General features: G+C 34.0%; 2 protein-coding genes across 4 annotated transcripts in view; both read right to left on the reverse strand.

Moving 5' to 3' along the window:
- Window positions 1-17,486, reverse strand: part of LOC127723621 (60S ribosomal protein L7-like) — a 244,298-nt gene extending 226,812 nt beyond the window's left edge. Inside the window, exon 1 of the mRNA XM_052230328.1 lies at window positions 17,481-17,486. The gene's annotated coding sequence lies outside the window, so the exon portion shown is untranslated. The remainder of the gene's footprint in view (window positions 1-17,480) is intronic.
- LOC127723610 (carbohydrate sulfotransferase 15-like) overlaps window positions 5,371-25,839 on the reverse strand; it is a 54,042-nt gene continuing 33,573 nt past the window's right edge. Inside the window, exons 2-9 of one of the 3 annotated variants that reach the window (XM_052230303.1) lie at window positions 25,436-25,483; window positions 23,631-23,961; window positions 13,409-13,619; window positions 12,826-12,939; window positions 10,638-10,797; window positions 9,842-10,007; window positions 8,885-9,032; window positions 5,371-7,915 (exon numbers count right to left, since the gene is read on the reverse strand). In XM_052230303.1, the coding sequence (XP_052086263.1) occupies window positions 7,587-7,915; window positions 8,885-9,032; window positions 9,842-10,007; window positions 10,638-10,797; window positions 12,826-12,939; window positions 13,409-13,619; window positions 23,631-23,961; window positions 25,436-25,443 (1,467 nt within the window). In that variant the 5' untranslated portion in view covers window positions 25,444-25,483 and the 3' untranslated portion in view covers window positions 5,371-7,586. Of the gene's footprint in view, window positions 7,916-8,884; window positions 9,033-9,841; window positions 10,008-10,295; window positions 10,798-12,825; window positions 12,940-13,408; window positions 13,620-23,630; window positions 23,962-25,435; window positions 25,484-25,839 lie in introns of those variants that run through there. The other 2 variants (XM_052230304.1, XM_052230305.1) reach the window with 2 other exon arrangements.

Below are 25,839 nucleotides of genomic sequence, written 5' to 3' on the forward strand. Positions count from 1 at the left end.
GTATATACTATGAAATTAATTGCGGGACAAGCCCCTCGCTCTAAACTTCATAGTATATACCATTTCATAGACTAACCTAGACTTGGCAAACGGTTATTCCCACATCTAAATTTACACAATGTTATTAATAAATTGAATGGTAGCACTGACAAATAGTGTTCAAATTTAAAAACATTTGTATACAATCTATATCATAACCCCTTTGACGTGTTCATTTCTGTTGACTATTCTTGAATTAACTGGGTTGGTGTTCTCGAAAGTATCCTAAAATTCGTCCTAAGACACATCCTAAGACCGATTTTAGCATGGACTTAGGATCATCTTAGGACACTCTTAAGCTGTGTCTCGAAGCTATCTCAGACGCATCTTATGTTAGGACGTCCTAAACATATCCTAAGCGCGAAATTTTAAATCGTTAAAGTAATTTTATGATAAAACATTTATTAATGATGAAACCAATTAATAAAATTGTTTACGAATTTTATAATTACATGTATATACTATACGGAGGCGGAATTAAACATTCTTTTAGATCAACTGGAGAGTCAGAAGGGCATTTTATTCAGTAAGCACAGCATTTGTTTACAAATTATTGTCTGAGACGTGTCCTAAAGTTAGGATGAAGATATGATGATTTTAAGACACCTAATTAGGTGTCCTAAAGTTAGGACGAAAAATGCGATATATCCTAAGTTAAGAGAGCTTCGAGAACACGACTTAGGACAAAGACATGTCATAAGATGGTCGTAGGACACGCGCCTAATCCTAAGATAGCTTCGAGAACACCACCTCTGGTCTCTTAATCTTTGCTGAACACTGAATACGACCCCATGTTTCTGAAATAAATTTTGACTTTGCCATACATTTGACAATCCACAGTCATCAAAAATTTTCTTTATATAATATAACCATTTACTGTCATAGCCAGAGTTATTGAGATTAACATATAACAGATTATATAAGAAACATTATAATTTGCTCTAAGCGACACCAGAAATTAATCATACGTGACTTGACGGTAACTGAAATAGGGTATCTTCCCAGCTCCCCATAAACCATAAAATTAGGGTTTGAAATTTTGAGACGTAATATATGCTTGCAAAAACGCAATGAACTCTCTTAAGAATATCTAAATTTTCGAATCCCCATATTTTACACCCATAGGTAATTATAGGAACAACAGCCTTATCAAACATATCTAGTTTGCACTCGATCGACGCAAATTATTTAACTGGAATTTTTTTATAACAGCATACATTGCTTTAATCGTCTGGTGACGTAGATATTTTCCGGTGGAAAAATATGAGCCATTTCTAGAAAATATAATCCCAAGATGTTTATAGCTACTACTGACTATCTCAAGTTCATTTCAATCTATATTAAATATCAAGTTTCGAGGTGTTCTATATCTTGAAAATACTATAAATTTCGTGTTATTGATGTAAATTTTTAGTTTCCACTGTTTACAATACTCTGACAATTTATCCAACATACATTGTAAGAAATAATCCCAGACGAATGGCGTAGAGGAATCATTATACCTGTTTACAACGGTGAGCCTACATTTTCCTGCAAGCTACTTGAATGTTATCTTATTAGTTATATTGAAGATGTATATCTTTATTCTCATAAAGCCAATGCATAAAACCAGTAGAGATATAACAACAACAATTTTTGTTTACAATATATACAAAACAAGAGAGAGAGGGTTTAAAAGTCACTAGCCATGCAGGAGGACTAACACAAGAATTCATATTTTTCATAAATGAACAAGGCTTCTTCGGTACTGGTTTTCGTGTAGTCGACATTAGTTCATAGAATTTAACTGTTAAAAAAGTTGAATACTCTTTACGTTTTTGATCGAAAAAAGTACATTCGAATAGATGATATTTGTCTCCAATTTGTCGATTGTTATATTGGTTGGCAAAATGGTTTCTCTTAAAACGTTTAGCCATCATCCTGTTTCAATCGGCAATTTGTTATTAGTTGTTCTAAATCTACAGAGAACAATAGCATCTTTAAAGTCCAAAATATTAAAATATTCCTTTAGTTCCAATTTTTTTTCAAAAAAATTGTAGTTAATACCTTTTGAGGCGAGAGGTTTTCGGTAAACGTCAATAATCAAACACTATTGCTTTAATTTTGTCAACCTTTATGCCTCGTTCACACGTACATTTAATTCGAATTGAATTCGAATCGAATGCGAATCGAATTCGCTAATCGCGTTCACACACTCTTCTTTTTTAATTCGAATTGATTCGAATTGGCTAAATCGCATTATCCAATTCGCATTAGAAATGCGTTTTTGTTAATACGAATTAAAAGTTACGTCGTTAGGACAGTAAAGCGAATTTGACGCGCATTGTAATTCGAATTAGAATTTACGTTTGGACGTTAAACGTTTCGAATGCGAATTAAACTAATTCGAATTAGTTAAGGCGAATCGAATTCGAATTACGTGTGAACGCAGCATAACTTTCAATTTCTAAGCCTTACAACAATCATGGAAGGCATTGAGTTGCGTCTGCAGGTCCTTTGCTGTTTCGGCCAACAACACCGTGTCATCTGCGTATGATATAACAAAAAAAAAAAAAAAACTTCAGATACATTTCTAATTCTCTTTCCAGATCTTCTGCTATAGTTTTAAGTCGTCCAATATATTTTACTGACTACGAAATTTTCTAAGTCGTTTAAAAATAAAGAAAATAGCAAATGTGATAAGTTTTATCCTTGCCGTACACCAGTGTCATACGCAAAGCATTCCGAATTACAATTATTTAATATCACTGTACATATTCAATATTACCTTATACATCTTACCATTTATATTATCAGAAGTCCATTACTAGACGAAGTGTGCAACTATATAGTAAGGCGATCACTTTGTCCCCGTACTTCCAACTGTGATTGAAAACGGGATTTGAGCGAGATTGCTATTAATAGTAACAAAAATCAATGGCCAAATCATCTTGCGATGCATTCTGTATAGAGACAATTTACGTATAACATCCCGCGAATTATTTAACGCACTGTCGGGTAGAAAGCTAGAACATGGGTGTGATAATTAATAGCTGATGGTGATTGTTAAACAACGTTTATAATGGCTGATTTTTATGAAATTCAATGTTTCTATAAAAAAATTACAAGAACTGCACACCGTAAATTTTGAAAAAAAGAAACTCGACCTCTATTTTCACATTTTCATGGTAATTTAACAGGACTTATAATAGTCAAAGGATTTTAATAGGTTATAAGATTACTGATGTTTATGATCAACTGCGAGCAGAAAGAAACAGTTACGCATCCTTCATTTTAAAATATCATCAGTCGTGCTTAGGTGTTGCCGGTAATAACGATTGACCGATAGATGCAACAAAAATGATTTTAATCAGATATTTAACTTTTATGTCCACTGTGTTTTTGACTTTCATCAAGAAAAAGAAATTGAAAACAACAGACAATCTAGAGAGAAAAAACTGACATCAACTTCGTCAGTAGGATTGATGAAACTGAAAAAGATCTAGTAGTGTTTGGAGGAGGAACAATCGGTGAAATATGGAAAGTTAACAAAAGAAGAAAATACAATTTCATTAATTCATAATTGATATCACAATGTTTTTATTTTTTATTTTTAGGGGTTATTATTCGAAAACAATGCATTTTTCTGCATTTATTTCAGTCTATATTTAGTTGTTATGACTTTTCCCGCAGCCAGCCATTGTACTCTCGAAATGGATAGGGAATTGTCCTCATATATTTTAAAATTTGGTTTCAAACACTCTGTAAGGTTCTAGAGTAACAGTCCGGAGCTCCTTCCTATATTACTTTCGATCTATTTTAGTTAATATGACTTCCCCAGATTCAGACGTCTTCCTTTCATTTGTGATCATATATCCGAAGAAGGTTGCAATTACGATATTAAAGTATTTGATTAAGTATCCGGAAATCAAGGTGACTTACGGACGAATGGATGGACGGATAGACAGATGGAAAGATAAAGAACTATTTACCACTACTTTGTAGCTTGGGGTATAAAACAACGTAGTATTCTTATATTATTTTGCGTTCATATGTACAAAAACACGAAGCGTAAGTTTGCAAATATGTGCAATTACAGTTTTGCATTAAGGGGTTCGACCATGCAAATTAAGTCAATGCATAATTTGCATGCGTGTCACGTATTGCGTTCACAGGCAAGTTTTACACGTATATGTATGTCTTAATTAATGTGTATCTAAGCATGGATGTGCAAACGTGAACATCAATTTAAAATAGAATTTGTAAGACAGGATTTTAAGAAATGAATGATTTAATAATATTTTCAATCTTTAATTTTTTATATCTCGAAAAGAATAAAAGTTCTCGTTTCTCGTTTTTTTTGTATAGTTTAGACCGTTGGTTTTCGTGTTTGAATGGTTTTACACTAGTCATTTTTGGGGGCCTTTATAGCGTGCTGTTCGGTGTGAGCCAAGGCTCCGTGTTGAAGGCCATACTTTGACCTATAATGGTTTACTTTTACAAATTGTGACTTGGATGGAGAGTTGTCTCATTGGCACTCATACCACATCTTCTTATATCTACTATATATCATTTTCTAAATGGAGATACATGTACCATGTTAACCATAGTATTTCCACCTATAATTAGTCAAGCTTACATGTGCCGCATATGATAGCATATATAATATATATATATATATATATATGACTGTTTCGTGATAGTTTTTTTCTGTAATTGACTGACTTGTACGGCCTCCGTATACAGTATATAGAAGAAAGGAGGTGATACCAATTTTTAATTATTAAGTTTGACAAGGTAATTCTCCAATTTACGTTAAGCAACAACAAAAATTGCGATTCAAAGTCTTACATCTTGCTGTACGGATGTCACTGTGTGTAATTTATAACAAGCGAAACTAATAAGTTCGTGGGAATCTTACGGTATTCAGATTTCAATAATACGAAATATTTTTATTGGTTTTTCCTATCATGGAAGTTTTATATTGACGAATTTTTAAACAGGTGCTCAAGGTCAAAGAGATCCTACTGTTTGTTAATTACTGGAACGATACATGTAACTACCGCAGCGGCTATGTTCTAAGTACTCTGATGCTCATTTTACAGGTACATGTTTATAACCAAATCCTTTTTCCTACCGAAGGTTGGTGGTTCTCTCTGTGCACTCCGGCTTCCTCCACCAATAAAACTGACCGCCACGAAATAGTACAATACTGCTGAAAGTGGCGTTAAACACCAATCAATCATTTAACTAAATCCTTGTTTATTATAGACGTTATCTAATCTTGTGCATTAAAACTGTAAAAAAATGTATTTTGTATTATTCTAATCTTGCTTAATAGGAGATTACAACTAACCACAATTTAATAAGTATGACGATGTTGATATTTCTGAAATATAACAATCAAATATAAATAAATAATCATGGACAGTTAAAACTATTCACAATTGTTGCTCTTATCCACTCTTATATGCTATACATGAATACGGATTAAATGAGGTCGAATTATTCACTTGCAAGTGCATGATTCATAAGCGATGTTTCTTTGCTTATGTTGACAAAACGGAACCAAACTGGCTGTTAAAAGGGAATTATTATTTCACTATTTCACTTTCATTAATGATTGAACAAAAAAAAAAGATATTTTTTTTATATCTCGTAGCTAATGCCCCTTTAATCATACTTAATAAATACTTCGTGTGCTATAATCATGATAATGTGTAAAACACTTGTGATATTATTGTTGTTTTAAAAGTTACAACAATGTATGCTTTGGTAGCAACTAGAACATAATCGCAACATCACAGGTCCGTGATTTAATAGAATGTTATCACATTACAGTGGTTGGACATCCTGGTATTCGGTCAAGTAAGGGCCACTTAAAAAAAGTAAAAATCAAGCTTACAATCGGTACAATTTGGGGGGGGATTAACTGTTTAATGTTATCTATTCATGACAAAATCATGAGAAAACAGTAAACTTTCCATCCAAGTTGCACCGATTATGTGTTGGATTTTACTTTTTTTTGGTTGCTCTTAATTGACCAAGTACCAGAATGTCCTACCACATAGTATGTAACCTGTCGAAAAATTATATAATCCGGAGTCAAAAGTCGGTAATATGAAAATAGTCTATTGAATAAGTATCACGTCATTATTTTTTCGCCTCTTTGAGGAGGCACACCACTAAATAAGCATCTGGTTAAGTTTAATGTTAAATATGCATGCGAATTTGGAAAAATTCTCAAAAAATATAAATGTAATTTCCCAGTATTGGAATGAAGTTCATCGTATTAAACATTAAGGATGTTACAATAAAACTTTTTCTATCGATTCATTAACCCCCCCAAACCCCACCAAAGAACACTGACCTTCGGCAGGAAAACTGACAATCCTAGTCAATTCAGATTGGAGTCGAACGAACCTGCCACGCGCGTTGCTTAAAATCACAACATCAGTGTTGACAGGCTAGTGATACAGTAGATGGATTACTTAGAACCACTCGGCCACCAAGGCCCTGCAAAATTATTATTCACTATCGATTACATCAAATATTATATGTTTAAATGTTATATGGATAAGTAATTCTTTTTTATCTTCATTTTGCTTTGTGGTAACGGCATTCTTAAAATTTAATACGTTATACTTTAACTTCATTACAACATAAAACATACGAGTGGTATGAATAACCGTTTAATCAACGAAAAGAGATGTAGCAGGCTTTTCGTATATTTTATATGGATTGTTGTTTAATGTACAGTTGCAATTATTAAATGAATAACAAGACATGAGCATGTTAATGCGATATACTGTGAACCGACTAATTTTCGCAAAATACTTCATTTCGTGTTAAGCCCTTCAGACCTAAATTCGCGACGATTTCTTTCGCGATTTTTTATTCGTATTGATGTATTTGATTAAGAAAAGGCCATAGTTTGTTTTATTTGCGTTATTTAGATACCCGCGAGTGTCGTGAAATTAAGTTACTTGCGAAATTAAGTTGGTTTACACTGTTTATAAACCACTGTCACACTAGATTGGATACTTAGCGTGCTATTCAACAAGCTAAAAGTCAACAGGAAGAATGACACTCTTCGTTGCTCTATATGGACACATTATTCTGACTCTCAGAGGCGGATTTAAAGGGTTTTCGAAGGCCCCCCCCCCCCCTTTGTAGGAAAAATATGGTCGATTATTTAGGAAATCACTGAAGCATGTCTGGAGCGGGCTCCCTCTTAGGCAGTCAGTGGGCCCCCCTTATGAAAAGTTCTGTATCCGCCACTGAGTCTCTGTCAGACTGAGCCGACAAGTTTTTCCTCTTATTGCCAATGTCCGCGTTTTTAGCGGAAAAGCAGTGATAAATAAACAGACCACGTCTTCGGTTCGATCAAACTCGAACCCACGACCACGCACACTCGGGAGTACCACCTTGCCACGAGACTTCAGAGAGTGTTCGAGTGCATGCTGTGATACATATGCATCCTGACCAAATGTTTCCATATAAATGATAGCTTCGATATAATAAATGCAAATTTTGTTTCAAAATAAAATCTAGAATCGAAAATTAAATCAACGAGGTGAATATTTATTCCGGTAATATTTAGTGGCATTTTTCTTACTGACAAAATAGCGTTTGATTTGTTTTCCTTTAAGTTTCGACATCAAAGGCATTTTGGAAAAAAATCTTGAACAGTTTATTTGACGGGCCATGTCATCTTGTGACTTAACTAATATGTCTATTCCATATTCGTCTAGTAAACTTTCCATGTCGCGCTGGCTGTCGGAATAAAATGTTTCTAAAAGGCTTCTCGATTCGTTCATCATTGTCGTTCTGTAATTTGTTTTATACTCCATCTCTCTACATGCCATCTTCTCCAGCACAGATGGTCCTACTACGTCTGTAAAAAAAACCAATGCCGTCAATTTATTTATTTTCCCCAAAAAATATACATTATTGTATTAAACAGAGACCAATACATGGCCTTTTCCATATCGGCCCGGGTATCATCCCGAGGCCCCATTTCAGCTCGAGACGTTCGTCGAGGGCTGATATGGACAAGTCCATGTATTAACCTCTATATATTAAATCATACAGGACATAACTATAAATAAGTGTGCAATAAAATATATTGCACTAGTGGAAATATAGATTCAAATTTGTGACATCAGTGAAAACAAGTTTTTCAGGCTTTGTTGTACAATAAAAAGGTTACTGTAGGAACAATGGTTAATGTAAGTATCCTTTGTAGAATATGTGTCGCACTCGCAAGCTCGTACAATTGAAAAATCTACTCAAGACAATATTTATACACATATATTCATGCAACAGCCCTATATTATGATATTTCTGTAACATGACTGAATTAGTACACAGTCTAGTGTATATTACTTTTACAGTTTTTCAAGTTTCATGGCATGAAACATTGACAATCATTACTATGTTTTATATTCCATAGCACTAAAAAAAAACAAGTTTAACAGCTTGTGTACTTTCAGAAATATTCGTCAATTAAATATTAAATATACTTCAATAAGGGGTACATATTTAGTACCCATTGAATGTCCCATAATTTGACGATGTTAATTTTTCCTGGATTTTTTTATAATAAACTAAAGCATATGTATTGATACAAAAAAGGTTATATTATGCCATGGATTACCAAATCTGATCACAAAATGAAATTACCAAATTATTTTAATTTCATTAGGTAGATATCGATGAACCCTCCATTTCTAAGTTGATTCATCATAAGATACAATTAAAAGTACAAGTCGCAATCCTTAATTTTGGTTAAAACTATACAAAAAAACAATATGAATCGTGTTAGATAAAATATTTATTTTAAGAAAGAGATTATTGTACATACCTAGATTTAAGAATTTGAACACTTTAGTCAGAGTTCCCGCTATATTGCGGCGGTAGTCTTCCGTACGTATAAGCATAATCTGATCTTTGTCAAAGACCTTCAACCAATCTCGCAGAAAAGTACTGTAAAACCCTGAGGATATTGGTACCTGAAAGGTAAATACGGAACTTGTAATCCGAATTTGATTTTTTTTTAATTTTGATTTCGTTTGATAGCAAGTTTTCATGTGTAACTATATTTTACTCATTTTAGTCGTTAGATTAATGAATACATATATTTAGTATTTTTGTCAGTAATAAATGCATATGTTTAGACATTTTCGCATAGAAAATTACTGAAAGAGATATATAAATATGGAAATACACTTGCAAGAAACAGATTCACTCGATGTGCCTGTCCCAAGTCAGGTATCTGTAGTTCAATGATTGTCGTTGGTTCATGTCTGTCATATTTGTTTTTTCGTAAATTGTTTTGTTATAAATTATACCCTTTGTTTTTTCAATTGAATTTTAATTCAATTTTAATGCCAAACACAGAAAAATTACGAATTAAATCAATCTATAGTTTGGTTTCGTTTTGCTATTCGTACGTACTGTCGTAGCGTTTCATGGAGAGTACGTGCATTCATCATGTTCATGGATTCTGAGTTTTAGTGGAACCATCAAAATTTCACTTAAAACACCATGTGATTGTTGTCTGGCAATCAAAATGATGTAATCCTGATGAAGATTAATTCGAATAATTCAAGCCCTTTCCGTCTCCAATTCTCTCCTTTTTCAAAGGTTAATGGAGTGATCGTAGTGATCGGAATATAACGACTGGATTATTCGGGTTAGATGAAAATAAATGAATTAAATTATTATCAATTGTTCACACTGCATGAAAAAAAAATAGTGATGTTTCCATGGCAGCAATGAAATATCTTTTGATATAATCTTTTAACAAAATCAAACGTACCCGCAATTCTTTATATAGAACTGTATCATATAAACATGCCCGAAAAGTTTTGTTTTTGATACATTTAGAAAAAGTAGAAACAGCATGTTGAACATCTTCATGAAATTCTTTGGCACTGGGATGGATTTTGTTGCCCAACTTCTTATGTATGTAATGACTGTAGAGTCTAAAATAAATTATAATTATTCTCTTTATTATATATATTTGTACAAATAAATACATAAGTGATTTTTAAAATCTACGTTTACATAACGTGATACATGTAGTTGACAAGGTAGCATGAAGTTCACAGGGAAGACTTGCTCGGCTTTGAGCGTTCCTAATAAAGGTAATTCCAGAAAAGCGCTTGAAGCCTTCAGACGCATTACAATTATAATGTGTTGTTTTCGGTGTTGTCACCCCTACTCGAACACATACTAATTCTTACTCTGTGCCGACCAGCCTTTGCTTTTACCTTTAAATGCCTTTGAGAAGCAGAATAATTTCATTTCATGACTTTGGTTTGACCCGGACAACATAACCAAGGATCGCACCCACGACCCTCAGCACTCAAGATGAGCTGGTATCCTCGGCTGTAAACGAAACATGTACAACAGCTGTTATGAAAACCAACTGATGATATACCATGGTTTATAATTCATAAAACAAACAGAAATTTCCGGCAGTAAAATATATGGCAAACATAAATATATTGAGAGCTTTCAGATGATTACGAGGAACAAATCCACCTCGAGCTCTTATCGTTTTTTGCTCTCTCCTCCGATTTATCACGAAAAACAGTTTGATAAAGAATAACCTTTCAACTGGGTCTCGTATAACAAGAATTAACTTTATATTCGGATTTAAATGGTATATCAGATTTGGTGTGATATATACTGGTTCTTCTGATGTAGGATCATTCTGGGGTATCAATTTCCAATCAAAAGGGTACCAGATGTCCATTGGATCGCCATGACCTTTAATGAAAACAAGAAAAATCGTTACAACTACTATTTCTATAATTGTGTTTTAAATTAGTCAATTAGTTGTATTAATGGAAAATATTTTTATGGTTCGACTTTTATTCAATAAATTTTCTTACATTTTTGTTGTCCTTTTTTTTTTGCACAATCTTATGAAAACAAATACGACACGTCCCTTCACATATATGTATGCAAGAAGCAAAACCGAATTTCAAGCTCCTTTAAACATACAGCGTAGAAAAAATCATTGGAAAAAAGAATGACGTGGTGGATCCCACACAGTGTTACTCTGTTCAGTGATTTTCTGAAGTTATTGAAAAATACTTCATTTCCGGACACGATGCACGCCAAGATTCTATTTGTCAATGATATACTCCGTTTTCATTATTATTATCGAGATCAATCGAAAACTTTCCCTGAATGGCCAATGTAGAGATTTTTTTTTAATAAAGCAAGTCGATGAACCATTTAAGTCAAACGTCAATATCAACCACAATTTGAAATAGTGGAATAATTATTATTTTACCTGCCACAAAATGTGAATAGTACATATCTAAGTCATAACTATATGTAAGTCGTTGTGGTAAAACATATAGCTATGTAAAAGAGAGGCAACAGATACCAAAGTGACATTCAATACACATATAGCTATGTAAAAGAGAGGCAACAGATACCAAAGAGAGACAACAGATACCAAAGTGATATTCAAACTCATAAGTCAAATACAAACTGACAACGCAATGGAAAAAAAATAACGAAAAAAGACCAAAAGAAAAACAACAATATACAGTACACAACATAGGAAACTTAAAGACTGAGCAACACGAGCCCCACTAAAAACCGGGGTGATTTCAGGTGCTCCGGAGAGGTAAGCATCCTGCTCCACATGTGACATCCGTTGTGTTGCTCATATAAAAGATACAAACCCAGTGTAAGAGTTCATGGACCTCTTGGAGATTGTAAGTGTTAATATTTCGACTGTGGCACATTTCCATAACACACAAACTGGTATTTGGAGATTGTTATAACATTTTACGGTACCTATTGTACTGTACCAGATGCGTATTTCGAAAATAAATGTTTATTTAGGGAGCTACCATTTGATTTTTATGAGGGGCTAGGATGAAATTTGAAAAAAATAGACAGGACAGGAGTTTTGAGTAAAAAAAAAAAGGCAGGATGAGACACTTGCAAAAAAAAAAGTCAGGACGACAATTTAGGTGAAAAAAGTCTAAACTAAAAAAAAGGCAAGACCAAATAGAGTGAAAATAAAAAGGCAGGAGGACAGAGATTACAGCTAAAAAAAAGGCAGGACAAAATTTTTCATCCTAGCCCCCCACCTCCCCCCCTATAAAAATCAAATGGTAGCTCCCTCACTAATGCTTGAGGACAAATATGCATGTACTGTACACGTATACCTAACAACAAAATTATTTTCATTTACCTGTGTTTAAAGTTTTTGCAAATGGCTGATATCGCCATGACCTTTAATGAAAACAAGAAAAATCGTTACAACTACTATTTCTATAATTGTGTTTTAAATTAGTCAATTAGTTGTATTAATGGAAAATATTTTTATGGTTCGACTTTTATTCAATAAATTTTCTTACATTTTTGTTGTCCTTTTTTTTTTGCACAATCTTATGAAAACAAATACGACACGTCCCTTCACATATATGTATGCAAGAAGCAAAACCGAATTTCAAGCTCCTTTAAACATACAGCGTAGAAAAAATCATTGGAAAAAAGAATGACGTGGTGGATCCCACACAGTGTTACTCTGTTCAGTGATTTTCTGAAGTTATTGAAAAATACTTCATTTCCGGACACGATGCACGCCATAACAAGATTCTATTTGTCAATGATATACTCCGTTTTCATTATTATTATCGAGATCAATCGAAAACTTTCCCTGAATGGCCAATGTAGAGATTTTTTTTTAATAAAGCAAGTCGATGAACCATTTAAGTCAAACGTCAATATCAACCACAATTTGAAATAGTGGAATAATTATTATTTTACCTGCCACAAAATGTGAATAGTACATATCTAAGTCATAACTATATGTAAGTCGTTGTGGTAAAACATCGAATGTGTCGGTAAAATTCTTCAGTGTTGCAATTTGACCGTCCCAATCTGAAAACAAAGTTCAGTAACGTTTAATAATTTCCAATTTTCGCATTATAGTGGGAACCCAGTTTATATTTCAATCTCTTATACATATCAATAACACTGGAAGACACCTGCGAAATCGCCGGTATATGATTTAGACTATCCTATTCCTCTTCCAAATCCACACTGCCAACTGATGAATTACGTTTAATTGTTTCTAGTGTTGAAAGTATTAGTAAGTAAACTGTTTTCGTCAAGTTCAGTTGTTATAGTCGGTTTGTGGTGACCTCAATCTTGCTAGTTTTTAGTAAGACAAATTGTATTTCCGTTTGAGCACATTGTGGTGCGTTGAAATTCTTAATTCATCCAGTCTTGTTTATTTAAAGACCGCATCAATTCAAGTGTTCCCTTCCTAAATATGCATGAAATATTTGCCATTGATCATTTATCATGCAAAAGCCTAACGTAACATTTCGTTTATGTGACAACTTACGTTCACCATACCGTTTCCATGACCAGAACCATGTTTCCTTTTTCGTAATTCCTTTGTTTGGTATAATCTGGTGATGTATCACCAACCGACGGAATAAATCTGTCGTTCCTGATTTACATACACCAAAAATGTGGAAGTACGGTAGACAACGAAGTCGTCCATCTTCAATCCAGCATGGGTTCTTATAATTCTCCAGAAGTTTTGGTCTCTTCTATAATACACATATAGCTATGTAAAAGAGAGACAACAGATACCAAAGTGACATTCAATACACATATAGCTATGTAAAAGAGAGGCAACAGATACCAAAGTGACATTCAATACACATATAGCTATGTAAAAGAGAGGCAACAGATATCAAAGTGACATTCAATACACATATAGCTATGTAAAAGAGAGGCAACAGATACCAAAGTGACATTCAATACACATATAGCTATGTAAAAGAGAGGCAACAGATACCAAAGTGACATTCAATACACATATAGCTATGTAAAAGAGAGGCAACAGATACCAAAGTGACATTCAATACACATATAGCTATGTAAAAGAGAGGCAACAGATACCAAAGATAGACAACAGATACCAAAGTGATATTCAAACTCATAAGTCAAATACAAACTGACAACGCAATGGAAAAAAAATAACGAAAAAAGACCAAAAGAAAAACAACAATATACAGTACACAACATAGGAAACTTAAAGACTGAGCAACACGAGCCCCACTAAAAACCGGGGTGATTTCAGGTGCTCCGGAGAGGTAAGCATCCTGCTCCACATGTGACATCCGTTGTGTTGCTCATATAAAAGATACAAACCCAGTGTAAGAGTTCATGGACCTCTTGGAGATTGTAAGTGTTAATATTTCGACTGTGGCACATTTCCATAACACACAAACTGGTATTTGGAGATTGTTATAACATTTTACGGTACCTATTGTACTGTACCAGATGCGTATTTCGAAAATAAATGTTTATTTAGGGAGCTACCATTTGATTTTTATGAGGGGCTAGGATGAAATTTGAAAAAAATAGACAGGACAGGAGTTTTGAGTAAAAAAAAAAAGGCAGGATGAGACACTTGCAAAAAAAAAAGTCAGGACGACAATTTAGGTGAAAAAAAGTCTAAACTAAAAAAAAGGCAAGACCAAATAGAGTGAAAATAAAAAGGCAGGAGGACAGAGATTACAGCTAAAAAAAAGGCAGGACAAAATTTTTCATCCTAGCCCCCCACCTCCCCCCCTATAAAAATCAAATGGTAGCTCCCTCACTAATGCTTGAGGACAAATATGCATGTACTGTACACGTATACCTAACAACAAAATTATTTTCATTTACCTGTGTTTAAAGTTTTTGCAAATGGCTGATATTTTTGTTCGAGCATATTGTTTTTCTTTAATTGTTTAACATTTCTTACCGATATAACATGTTACTTTTATTATTCTTCCCTTAGTTTATTTATTTTGTATTTACATTGTGTCATAGGTCAAATTTATTAGTTCAGTGTATGTTCAATGGTGTTAATATGTCCTTTGATTGAGTTAAGCTATTTCAGTTGATATTTTATAGTGTGTCTTTCTGTGTTGTGATGTTGCACTATTGTTTCAGAAAAAGGGTGAAGGTTTGGTACCATTAAAACGTTTAAACCCGCTGCATTTGTTTGCACCTGTCCTAAGTCAGGAATCTGATGTTCAGTAGTTGTCGTTTGTTGATGTGGTTCATAAGTGTTTCTCGTTTCTCGTTTTTTATATAGATTAGACCGTTGGTTTTCCCGTTTGAATGGTTTTACACTCGTAATTTTTTAGGGCCCTTTATAGCTTACTGTTCGGTGTGAGCCAAGGCTCCGTGTTGAAGACCGTACTGTGACCTATAATGGTTTACTTTTATAAATTTTGACTTGGATGGAGAGTTGTCTCATTGGCACTCATACCACATCTTCTTATATCTATGAAAATCCAAACCTTATACAAACGTTGAAGAGATGATAAAAACAAAAAAAACCCAAAGTAAAGCCAAATCCGGACAAGAAATCATAGTTTTGCTTTAGGGAGACAATCTCCGGCGCAGAGTTCATATCCGTTCCGTACATGCTCCGCAATACTACACTTAATATGACCTAATTGAGTGTAGTGTTACGTAGTATTGAACCGAACGGACACGATCTCTGCGCCGGAGATTGATAGGGAGAAACATGCCGTAACTTAAAATGATTTCCAAAATTTTATAACAGTAAAAATTTCAATAAAACATATCGGAATTGTCATGCCAGTTCCATAGTACTGTAGACAATTGTTTAACCAGAAAACGAGGAATAGTATTGTTCAGGTCCAGCTATGAACCAAACGCAGGACTAGTATTTGCATTTGATTTCTAACGCACCATGCCTAAGCAGATAAGCTTGTAATGATATATTGTAGGTAAACAATATTATAATGTTTGACCACACAGGTCGTATACATTGAAACATCCGTACCGATAAACTTAGGAGGGCCTTGAAGAGGATTGGGCTCCATCATTGTCGATCATAATCTTTGATTTTTTATGTAGTTCTTTTCTATTCTTTATATTTTAGCACTTCATTATGTTCTATTCTTTATTTTTTGGGGCTAATTTTAGCTATTTCTTATTTTTTTCCTCGTTGTTCTGACGATTTGACCTATGATTATCTGTTCTGTTTTAAAAAAAAATCATGTGTACAATCACTCTGCAAAGTAAAAAGGTTCTCTGTAAAGCTGATTGATTGATTTATCCATCCTTAACGTGCAGTGGTAAAATTTTAAGCCTAATCAGAATGATACCAAAGTTACATTACGTACTATAAATAAGTAGGTTTTGCAAGATAGGTCGAACGGGAAAAGGGCAGAAAATCTTGACTGGCACGTGAAAAGTGGGCGTAAGTTGGATATAGAGAGTGCGCCTTGCAATAGGTCAAATTATAAAAGGACCCCTAAAAGAGTTGCAAGGCCTCTTTACCATACAGAGAGCATGGCATTCACCCAACACAAGACATCAGATTCCACGCACCCATACGTAGCTGAGTATTTAAACATCCCGCAGAAACGCCAAAATTTAGCAAATGTTCAATAGCCGGACTGAAAGTTCTCTGTAAACTGTGCTTTAATTTATAAAGATAAAACTTCTGTAACTTGTAATAATGTGAAATATCAATGGAAACCAAAATCCGGATGATATATATTAACTCAATGTACATGTATGTAACAAATAATCTTGAAAATAAAAGGTTCTTTTTTTTTTGGCTTTGGATAAATTAACTTTAGTCTCGAATTGATTTCGAAAACGTTATAAACAACGATATCATTACATGCAAGCTACAATAATTGTAGTAATGGAATTATACGTTCCAATGCTACATTGAGATGACTGAATCACATGAAAGCATTACGTGTCATGAAGATTACGATACTTTGAAATGCATATATATATATATATATATATATATTGTAAATAAAATCGGAAAATCCTGCCATTGTGAGGAACCTAGATTTTTGGACATAAGTCATTCAACTTATTATGAATTTTTCAAGGCATGATTGCATTATAATAAAATATAGCATTTTACAATTATGATACACACAAAATGCTCAATTTATCGTGAAAAGAACATGCAGACACCAACGCTGTGACAGTCAAGAGGTATAGGGCAGGGTTGAGATCTCACAAAACATGTTTAACCCCGCCGCATTTTTGTGCCTGTCCCAAGTCAGGAGCCTCTGGCCTTTGTTAGTCTTGCATGTTTTTTTAAAAATTTTAGTTCATTTATATGTTTCGGAATTTAGTGTGACGTCCATTTTCACTGAACTAGTACACATTTTTGTCTAGGGGCCAGCTGAAGCCTGCCTCCGGGTGCGGGACTTTCTCGCTGTGTTGAAGACCCATTTGTGGCCTTGGTCTGTTTTCTGCTCTTTGGTCGGGCTGTTATCTCTTTCCATTCTCAATTTTAAGAGTAATATTTAACATAATATGAACGTTGTCGGGTTTTCTGTATGTATCATCTTCAATATTAAGTGCCCTCGCGTATTGCCTTGTGTATAGATATATTGTCATCCCTCGACTTATCCGCCCGGCAATAAATCCTTTTTAATAGCACTGCTATGGACTATTATCCGTCCCCGAGGGAATAATCAGCTCAGCAGTCAGTACGGGTTTGTACTTGCATGAGCAACATGAAGATCTGCTTACCCTTCCGGAGCACCAGAGATCACCCCTGCTTTTTGGTTGGGTTCGTGTTGCTCAGACTTTTGTTTTCTATGTTGTGTTTTGTATACTGTTGTTTGTCATGTATACTGTTGTTTGTCAGTTTCTTTTTTGCCATTGCGTTGTCAGTTTATTTTCGACTTATGGGTTTGAATATCCCTTTGATATCTTTCGTCTCTCTTTATCAGTGATTTTAGTACTGACACGATGTACACAGTATTATTTTCAATTTTTGTGCGGGATATATAATAGATACGCAGCCACGTCTGATCGGAATGGGGACTTATAACAAGAAGCCTCGTGAAAGGAGAATTCCGAGGTATCTGAACGACAAAGAACATTGATCTTCTTCCACTAAGTCCGTGGGAACCTTGTGGCATGGCATAATTTCCGCTCCTATCTTACATAATATAAAATAAGGATGTGTGGTGTGATTGCCAGTGAGACAACTATCTAACGAAGTTCATTTAAAGTGGACGCAGGCAATTATTTAACAGGAGTTCAACAGATCAATTACTTAATATATAATATAATACAAGATCAAACAACAATAAATCCCAAGAGTACATGTACATGTACATCTGCTATAAAGGTCGAAACGGAATGAAATTAAGACTGCCACTCGAACAGATTGTACGGTACATTGGACAGGGACAGAAAGTTTTTCTTTTAACATGCCACCTACCGACTCATCAAAGAGTCGATGTGGTTTCACCAATATTTAATGTGGTTGTGTCATTAGGCAATGAGGTTTTAACATTACTTGATGTGTATGTGGCTTAACGTAATGTAGTTGTTTCATTACATGATGCGGTTTTGTTATTTCGTAATGGTGATTTGCCATTTCTTTATATGGCTTTAACATTACGTTATGATGTTTAAAAATTTGACGATTTTACACTACATGATGTGTTCGTTCCAGCAATTGATGTGGTTCTGCCATTCTTTGATGTGGTTATCACGTTGAGTCACATTTAATGGTAGAGTTAGACGTTGTGTGATTGCCAATGAGACCACTATCCACCAGAGTTTAAATTCAGTGGATGTAAGCAATTATAGGCAACCATACGACCTTCAACACACCGTTTTGTCGGCTATAAAAGGCCACCACGTGAAAATGTGTAACAATTCAAACGAGAAAACTAGCGGCCTTGTTTAAAACAAAATAAGTTACGAAAAACAAATATGACTCACATGAACAAACGACAACCAATTAACTACAGGCTCTTGACTTTGGACAGGCACATAAGGAATGTGGCGGAGTTCAACATGTTTGTGAGCGGTCAACCCTTATCCTAACCTGGGACAGTAGTGTAACAGCACAACATAAGACAAAACTTTAAAAATCAGTTGCAATTAACTTAACTCAATAGATCGGTATGACTGGGCAATATAAATCCATCAAAATCCTGGGGTGGTCTCGGGTGCTCTGGAATGGTAAGCAGATCCTACTCAACGTGTGGCACCCGTCGTGTTATTCGTGAAAGTACAAACCCAGTGATTTGGTATAATTCGGTGGGTCACATTCGAGGAAAGAGGACGGGATTGTGGTTACGACAATTGGAACATATCTGTCGTCACCTGTGAAACAGATATTCCAAAAAGTAGTTTTATTCAATTAAGAGCGAGGTACATCGGAAAATGCAATTTTATGAATACAAGATTAATATTCATATATACTCAAATAATCAACACCTTAAAAAAAATTTAAAGAATTGATGCTTTGTCGCTTAGTCTCATCCCCTGTTTCCTGTAACTTTAGTGTGAGTTGATTAAAAGTGTCTCATGTGTTGACAATAAAGTACAAGTCATTTGATTTGTGTCGCGGAAGTGAGACACATCAAACCTATATTCCGTCATCGGTAGTGGCGTCGGTGTATTCATCATTTGGATCATTAGGTTTCGCGTTTGAATTGGTTTACATTTGTCATTTCGGGACTTTTATAGCTTACTATGAGGAATGGGTTTTGCTCATTGTTGAAGACCATACAGTGCCATATAGTTGTTAACTTCTACGTCATTTGGTATGTGGTGGAGAGTTGTCTCATTGGCAATCATACCTCATCTAATTTTTATATAATTTTTCTTTGCAGTAAATATTACCGAAGTAAACTGTTTTGTGATGATATATTTGTAAACCTCCATGCATTGTTATAAAACTAGTATAGGAGGTAATCGTCAAGATCAAGATAAAGCATCTACAGAAAAACGTTTTTCTTAATTTATTTTTTACCGATGAATCATGGACTTTTTACAGTCAACATTACACTTTTACACTGACAACAGCAATCTCAGGTGAGCCACAGGGTTCCGAAGAATCCTTCACGAATGTATAATAATACGGCTTCCATATGAGAACTAAAGAAAACAAACGACCGGACAAAGTGTTTTGGGGATATCCCCCTTATGTCCGAAATGTTGTTATCTTTTAGTCCTTTCTTTCTTATTTTTGTCTGCCGTCCCCCTTTTCATACCAAATAACTCTGAACAATAACTCGAACTTTAATTTGAACTTTTAACTCAGTGGAAAGCGACACTCATCCGACGCACATTAAACAAACGACATATGGAAATCGGTTTAAAAATAGAACTATTTTTTTTCCAAAATGGTCACATGGTTTAACCTCATCAAGTAATGTGATAACCACATCAAAGAATGACAGGACCACATCTGGAAACTGGAACGAACACATCATGTAGTGTGAAATCGTCAAATTTTGAAATATCATTATGTAATATTAAAGTTATATAAAGAATTAACAAATCACCATTACCAAATAACAAAACGACATCATGTAATGAAACATCTATATTACGTTATCCCACATACACATCAAGTAATGTTATAACCACATTGCCTAATGACACAACCACATTGAATTATGGTGAAACCCCATCTTGTAATGACAAAACCATATTAAGTAATGACAAAACTATATTAAGAAATATCAAAACTTTATTAAGTAATGTCAAAACCGTATTATGTAAAGACGAAATATCATCCTGTAATAATTAAACCACCTAACGTAATATCAGATACCAAATAAGACAGCTGTGGTGTTCCGTAGTTAAACGTCCCATTATCGACAGGACAAAGATGCTTATTCATAAATCCGGCGTATTCCAAACTGACGACACCCTACCCAACTCCATTATATTAAGTTCCCCACAAGAAAAAACATGCTGACCATATTTTTATACACCAAGGTAAATTTAGCGACCAATTAAAGAGGGTGTGGATGGGGGTTTACAGAATAGAGAATAATGGGTAAAAAATATAAAGAATAGAAAAAAATGGACCAAAATAATGAGGTGCTAAAATATAAAAAAAAATAGAGAATAATGGGAAAATAGTATAAAGAATAGAGAAACATTGCCTAGTATATTAAAGAATACAGAAATGAAGGATCCCTCATCCAGACCCTCATTAAATGAGTCAGTATAGAATTTTGTAAAAGTTAATATTATATATTTAGCTAGTTACGTAGAATATACATGTATAAAGAAAAAGATACTACTAAACAGGATAGATACACTTGTAGTTGGATTTCAATTTGATGCTTCAAGTGTTTCAAAAGAATCGAGCTTTCAGAGGCATTTAATTCATGTGTATAGCAAACCATCCATTGTAGATGCAGTTTTCATTTTTGAAATTGAATATAACACAATAAAGTGTATGCGTCCGACGCGCTGTTATGGGTTACCGTCATTAGGAACGCCCAAAGCCTAACATTTCAAAGACAAGGATGTAAAAGACCCGTAACAGGTGAGGAGCTATATATCAGTATGACCAAAAAGGACCTAAACATAAAAGCAAATCTATCTGAGGTTAATTTTGCTGAAACAAATCTATTATACTTTCTAGATATTATAACAGTGAGAATGGAAACGGGGTATGCGTCAGAGACAACAACCCAACCAAAAAGCAGAAAACATTAAAACTTTTCTTTCAAAGTTTAGAAATTTTAATTTTTCAAATCTCGAAATTTTGACTTTAACTTGAAATTTTGACTTTTTAAAATCTCAAAATTTCGACTTTTTCTAAGTATTTAAACTTTGATATTAGTATTCAAATACAGTTATTATAATTTTAGAAGGTGGAGACATGGACGTAAACTATTAAAGCGTCATCCACATATTTTGGCAATTTATATTCAGAAATTGGTTTTGTTCTTAAATTATTATATGGATTAGCATTTACTATTGAAGAGTTTCATTCGGAAAGAACATGCATGTAGACAGAAAAATAGAAATGTTGTTTTCCCCATATTCCATGTTTTAGTTTCCACACCCCTGTCATTAAGGATCGTCAGAGCTGAGGACATTTAGCATCCTATGCTTTATGGTTGGGTTTAAAGGCCTGTTTTGTTTCCCAAAAGCAAGTGGCAGACTTTGCCTTGTTTAAACAATGGTAAATCAAGTGGCAAATATGCCATGCATATTCAAGACGACTCATGAGCTATTCAGTTTTCTAGTTTCTATAGACATTAGCCCTTGTCTTGATATATTAGACTGTTGAATAAAAGTATGGCGTAATGTAGGTGTGTCGAAATATCGGGGTTTGTCCAGACTTGAAGTAGATATTTGTACGTGAAACATATTACATTTATTCTTTCGCAAAACAAGATTTTCTGTCTAAAATAACCTCTTTAAAATGGTGTTGTTTATTAAAAAGTGCTTATCAAGTTTGTGATGTATCTGGTTCTCCGCTTGCTGATAAAAATGACTGTGAATGTGATGATCGCAAACTGTGGAAAAGTCGAAGTTTTCAGTTTTAAAAAAGTCAAGATTGAAATTTTGAGTTTGAAGTCGAAAGTTCGAGTTTAAAAAAGTCGAAATTTCGAGTTTTAAAACAGTCAAAATTTCGACTTTTAAAAAGTCGAAATTTCAAGATTTTAAAAAGTCTAAATTTCAAGTAAAGTCAAAATTTCGAAATTTGAAAAGTTAAAATTTCAAGTTAAAGTCGAAATTTTAAGATTTCAAATGTCAAAATTTCGATATTGGAAAAAAAGATCAATGCCAATTTTATCTTTACTATTTCCCTAATACGCGTCCGTAGAATAAAGAATAATGAGCAAAACATATAAAGAATAGACAAAAACGACCTACAAAATTAAAAAGTACAGAAATGGAGGTCCCCATTAAGACCCTCGTTTATGTGAGTTTTTCTTTTTTTAGCGTATGTTTTCTATCTAGCTGGCTGTTTTTTTAGCGTATGTTTTCTTTCTAGCTGGCTGTTTTTTTAGCGTGTGTTTCCTGTCAAGCTGGCTGTTTTTTTAGCGTATGTTTTCTATCTAGCTGGCTGTTTTTTATCGTATGTTTTCTGTCTAGCTGGCTGTTTTTTAGCATGTCTTTTCTGTCAAGCTGGCTGTTTTTTTAGCGTATGTTTTCTATCTACCTGGCTGTTTTTTTAGCGTATGTTTTCTTTCTAGCTGGCTGATTTTTAGCATGTGTTTTCTATCTAGCTGGCTGTTTTTTTAGCGTATGTTTTCTATCTAGCTGGCTGTTTTTTTAGCATGTGTTTTCTATCTAGCTGGCTGTTTTTTTAGCGTATGTTTTCTATCTAGCTGGCTGTTTTTTTAGCGTGTGTTTTCTGTCAAGCTGCCTGTTTTTTTAGCGTATGTTTTCTTTCTAGCTGGCTGTTTTTTTGAGCGTGTGTTTTTTTGTCAAGCTGGCTGTTTTTAGCGTATGTTTTCTATCTAGCTGGAAGTTTTCTTAGCGTGTGTTTTCTTTCAAGCTGGATTTTTTTTTAGCGTGTGTTTTCTGTCAAGCTGGCTGTTTTTTAGCGTATGTTTTCTATCTAGCTGGCTGTTTTTTCGCGTATGTTTTCTTTCTAGGTGGCTGTTTTTTATCGTGTGTTTTTCTGTCAAGCTGGCTGGTGTGTTTGGAAACGATGAAAAGACAAAAAACAGTATACAGAAAATTTAAATTGATGGAAAATGGAACACAAATAAAAATACATACATTGCCTAAGACTACATCGGATTATGATTAAAACATTCACTTACCATACAAAGAATGTCTTCTGGTTCTTGGATTTTATTACCATTCTTCTGTGATGCCCGATCTAATGTCTCAGTACAATTAAAAGGATAGGAAATATTGAGCAAAGAATAGTGTACGAACTTATATTCTGTATTTCGAAAATCTTTTACATTAATGAATGAGCTGTCAAATACATGAAATGAACGCACAGATTTGTCACGTGACTGCTTATGGACAGGAGTGTCTACTTGGATACTATTTTCGTACTTTTTGCTCATATATATCCATGCAAACAAGGGAATATATCCACAGAACATGACAACAGCGGCGAGACATCCCGTCTTTAATCTGCAACTAGAAATAAAATAAGTAGAAACTAAAAACCAAAATACCAATACTAATGTTTGAACATAAGAACTCCTAAAACAAATGACCTACATTTATAAGCTCTGTTTAGCACTTAGGTTCGTGATGAAGGGGGCTTTTAACGACCTTAACTATCCATGAGGGTCGTGCACGGTTGGTTGATGATGATGAGGAGGGTGATTCTAGAGTTCGTGTTGATCAGTCTTTTGTTTTCTATTTTGTGTTTTGTATACTGTTAATTTTCTTGGTCGTTTTTCTTTTTTTGCCATAGCATTATCAATTTGTTTTCGACTTAAAAATAAATATGAGCTTGAATATTCCCTAAGTATTTTTCGCCCCTCTTTTTTTAACACTCAAAGTTATTCTTTATGGCACATACTGCTGTTTAACAGTAAAAACTTGGAGAATTATATTTATAATAATATCTATAAATACAATATCTATAATTGATCATAATTACACAAGTTTGTCGTATTTGTACCTGTTTTTTGTGCCTCGTGTTTGGTTGTTTTATTTTGTAATGTTTTAATGGAATAAAAGGTAAGTTTCGCCTCCTTTTGATAGTGTATGATCATTTGCAAAGCAAGGTCAATCAACATCTTAATGTAAGAGAGTGGTCACAATATCTTAAAACGCTACTTTTGATCGGAAATTTAGATTATATCGGTAGTACCTTTTATTGAAAAAACGCAATCTGCTTCCTGACAACAATTTTAAAGTACAAGATTGGGTTAGAAGTGATAAAAATAAATTTTGAGTAAATTATAATTTGTGTTTTGTTAATTATCTAAAAGCGTTTTGCAGAAATATGACGAAATGTTGCATACTAACCTCAATTGTGTATAGATTGTAAAATTGCGAAATTTTAGCAAAGATTCAGAAAAAAAAACCCAACTCTGCGAGTAGATATTACACATTTAAAACGCAACAATTTGAGGTTTCTTTTTAACATACACGCAGAAAAAAATATGCAGTTGAAAAGTCAAAATTTGATGATCGATCACAGGATATATTCGTGTACTCTTGGTAACTCGTAACCATGGTAAGAATAACCTAGTTTCTATAGACTGGTTTCCTTTCGTTCATCTGTTTGGCTCTGAAAACAAGGTTGACTTAGATACCCGTATGTTGTAAGGGAGAGAACCAGCATTCGAGTTTCAATTATTCGTAATTGACGGACAGATATTTAATCCGTCTTTGTTTCGAAACATTGGTGTACATACGTAATTTGATAGAACATCTTGTGATAAATTATAAGCACACAAAAGTCGCGGCGAATCTACGTTGTGTTGCATCAACTTCCGAAGAAAGATCGTGATATGCAGCTCTACGAAATTCCCGAATGAATGCGTTTAACGAGTTTACGGGCTTAAGTCCTTGGTTGGACTTTGATATAATACACTTGGTGAACTTTTACCAGCTGATAAATTTTCAGCGCTTTTTTTAAATATGGTGTACGTACGTTATCATATCAAATTTTATTTCTGAACATCTTTACTTTTTGAAGAAGCTGAAAAATAAAATATAACATAAGATTTGTAAAATAAAGAATAGAGAATTGAAACGGCGAATGTGTCAATGAGACAACAATCTTACTAAACAGCAAGCAGAAAACAGCCCGTGGCCACCAATATGCCTTCAAAGCAGAGAGAAAATCCTGCACCCGCAGGCGGGTTTCAGCTAGCCCATAAACAATAATGTATTTCATCGAAATGGACAACACACTTAACTTCGAAACATATATAAATGAACCAAAACAATACAAGATTAGCAAAGGTCTGAGGTCTTTTCACAGCAATATTACATTTTCGAACGTTAAAAAAAAAGATTTTTTTTTTTCAGTTTGATTCTTGGAGTCAATCTGTG

Source organism: Mytilus californianus, unplaced genomic scaffold (assembly GCF_021869535.1).
Source record: "Mytilus californianus isolate M0D057914Y unplaced genomic scaffold, xbMytCali1.0.p SCAF_13, whole genome shotgun sequence".
Lineage (NCBI taxonomy): Eukaryota > Metazoa > Mollusca > Bivalvia > Mytilida > Mytilidae > Mytilus > Mytilus californianus.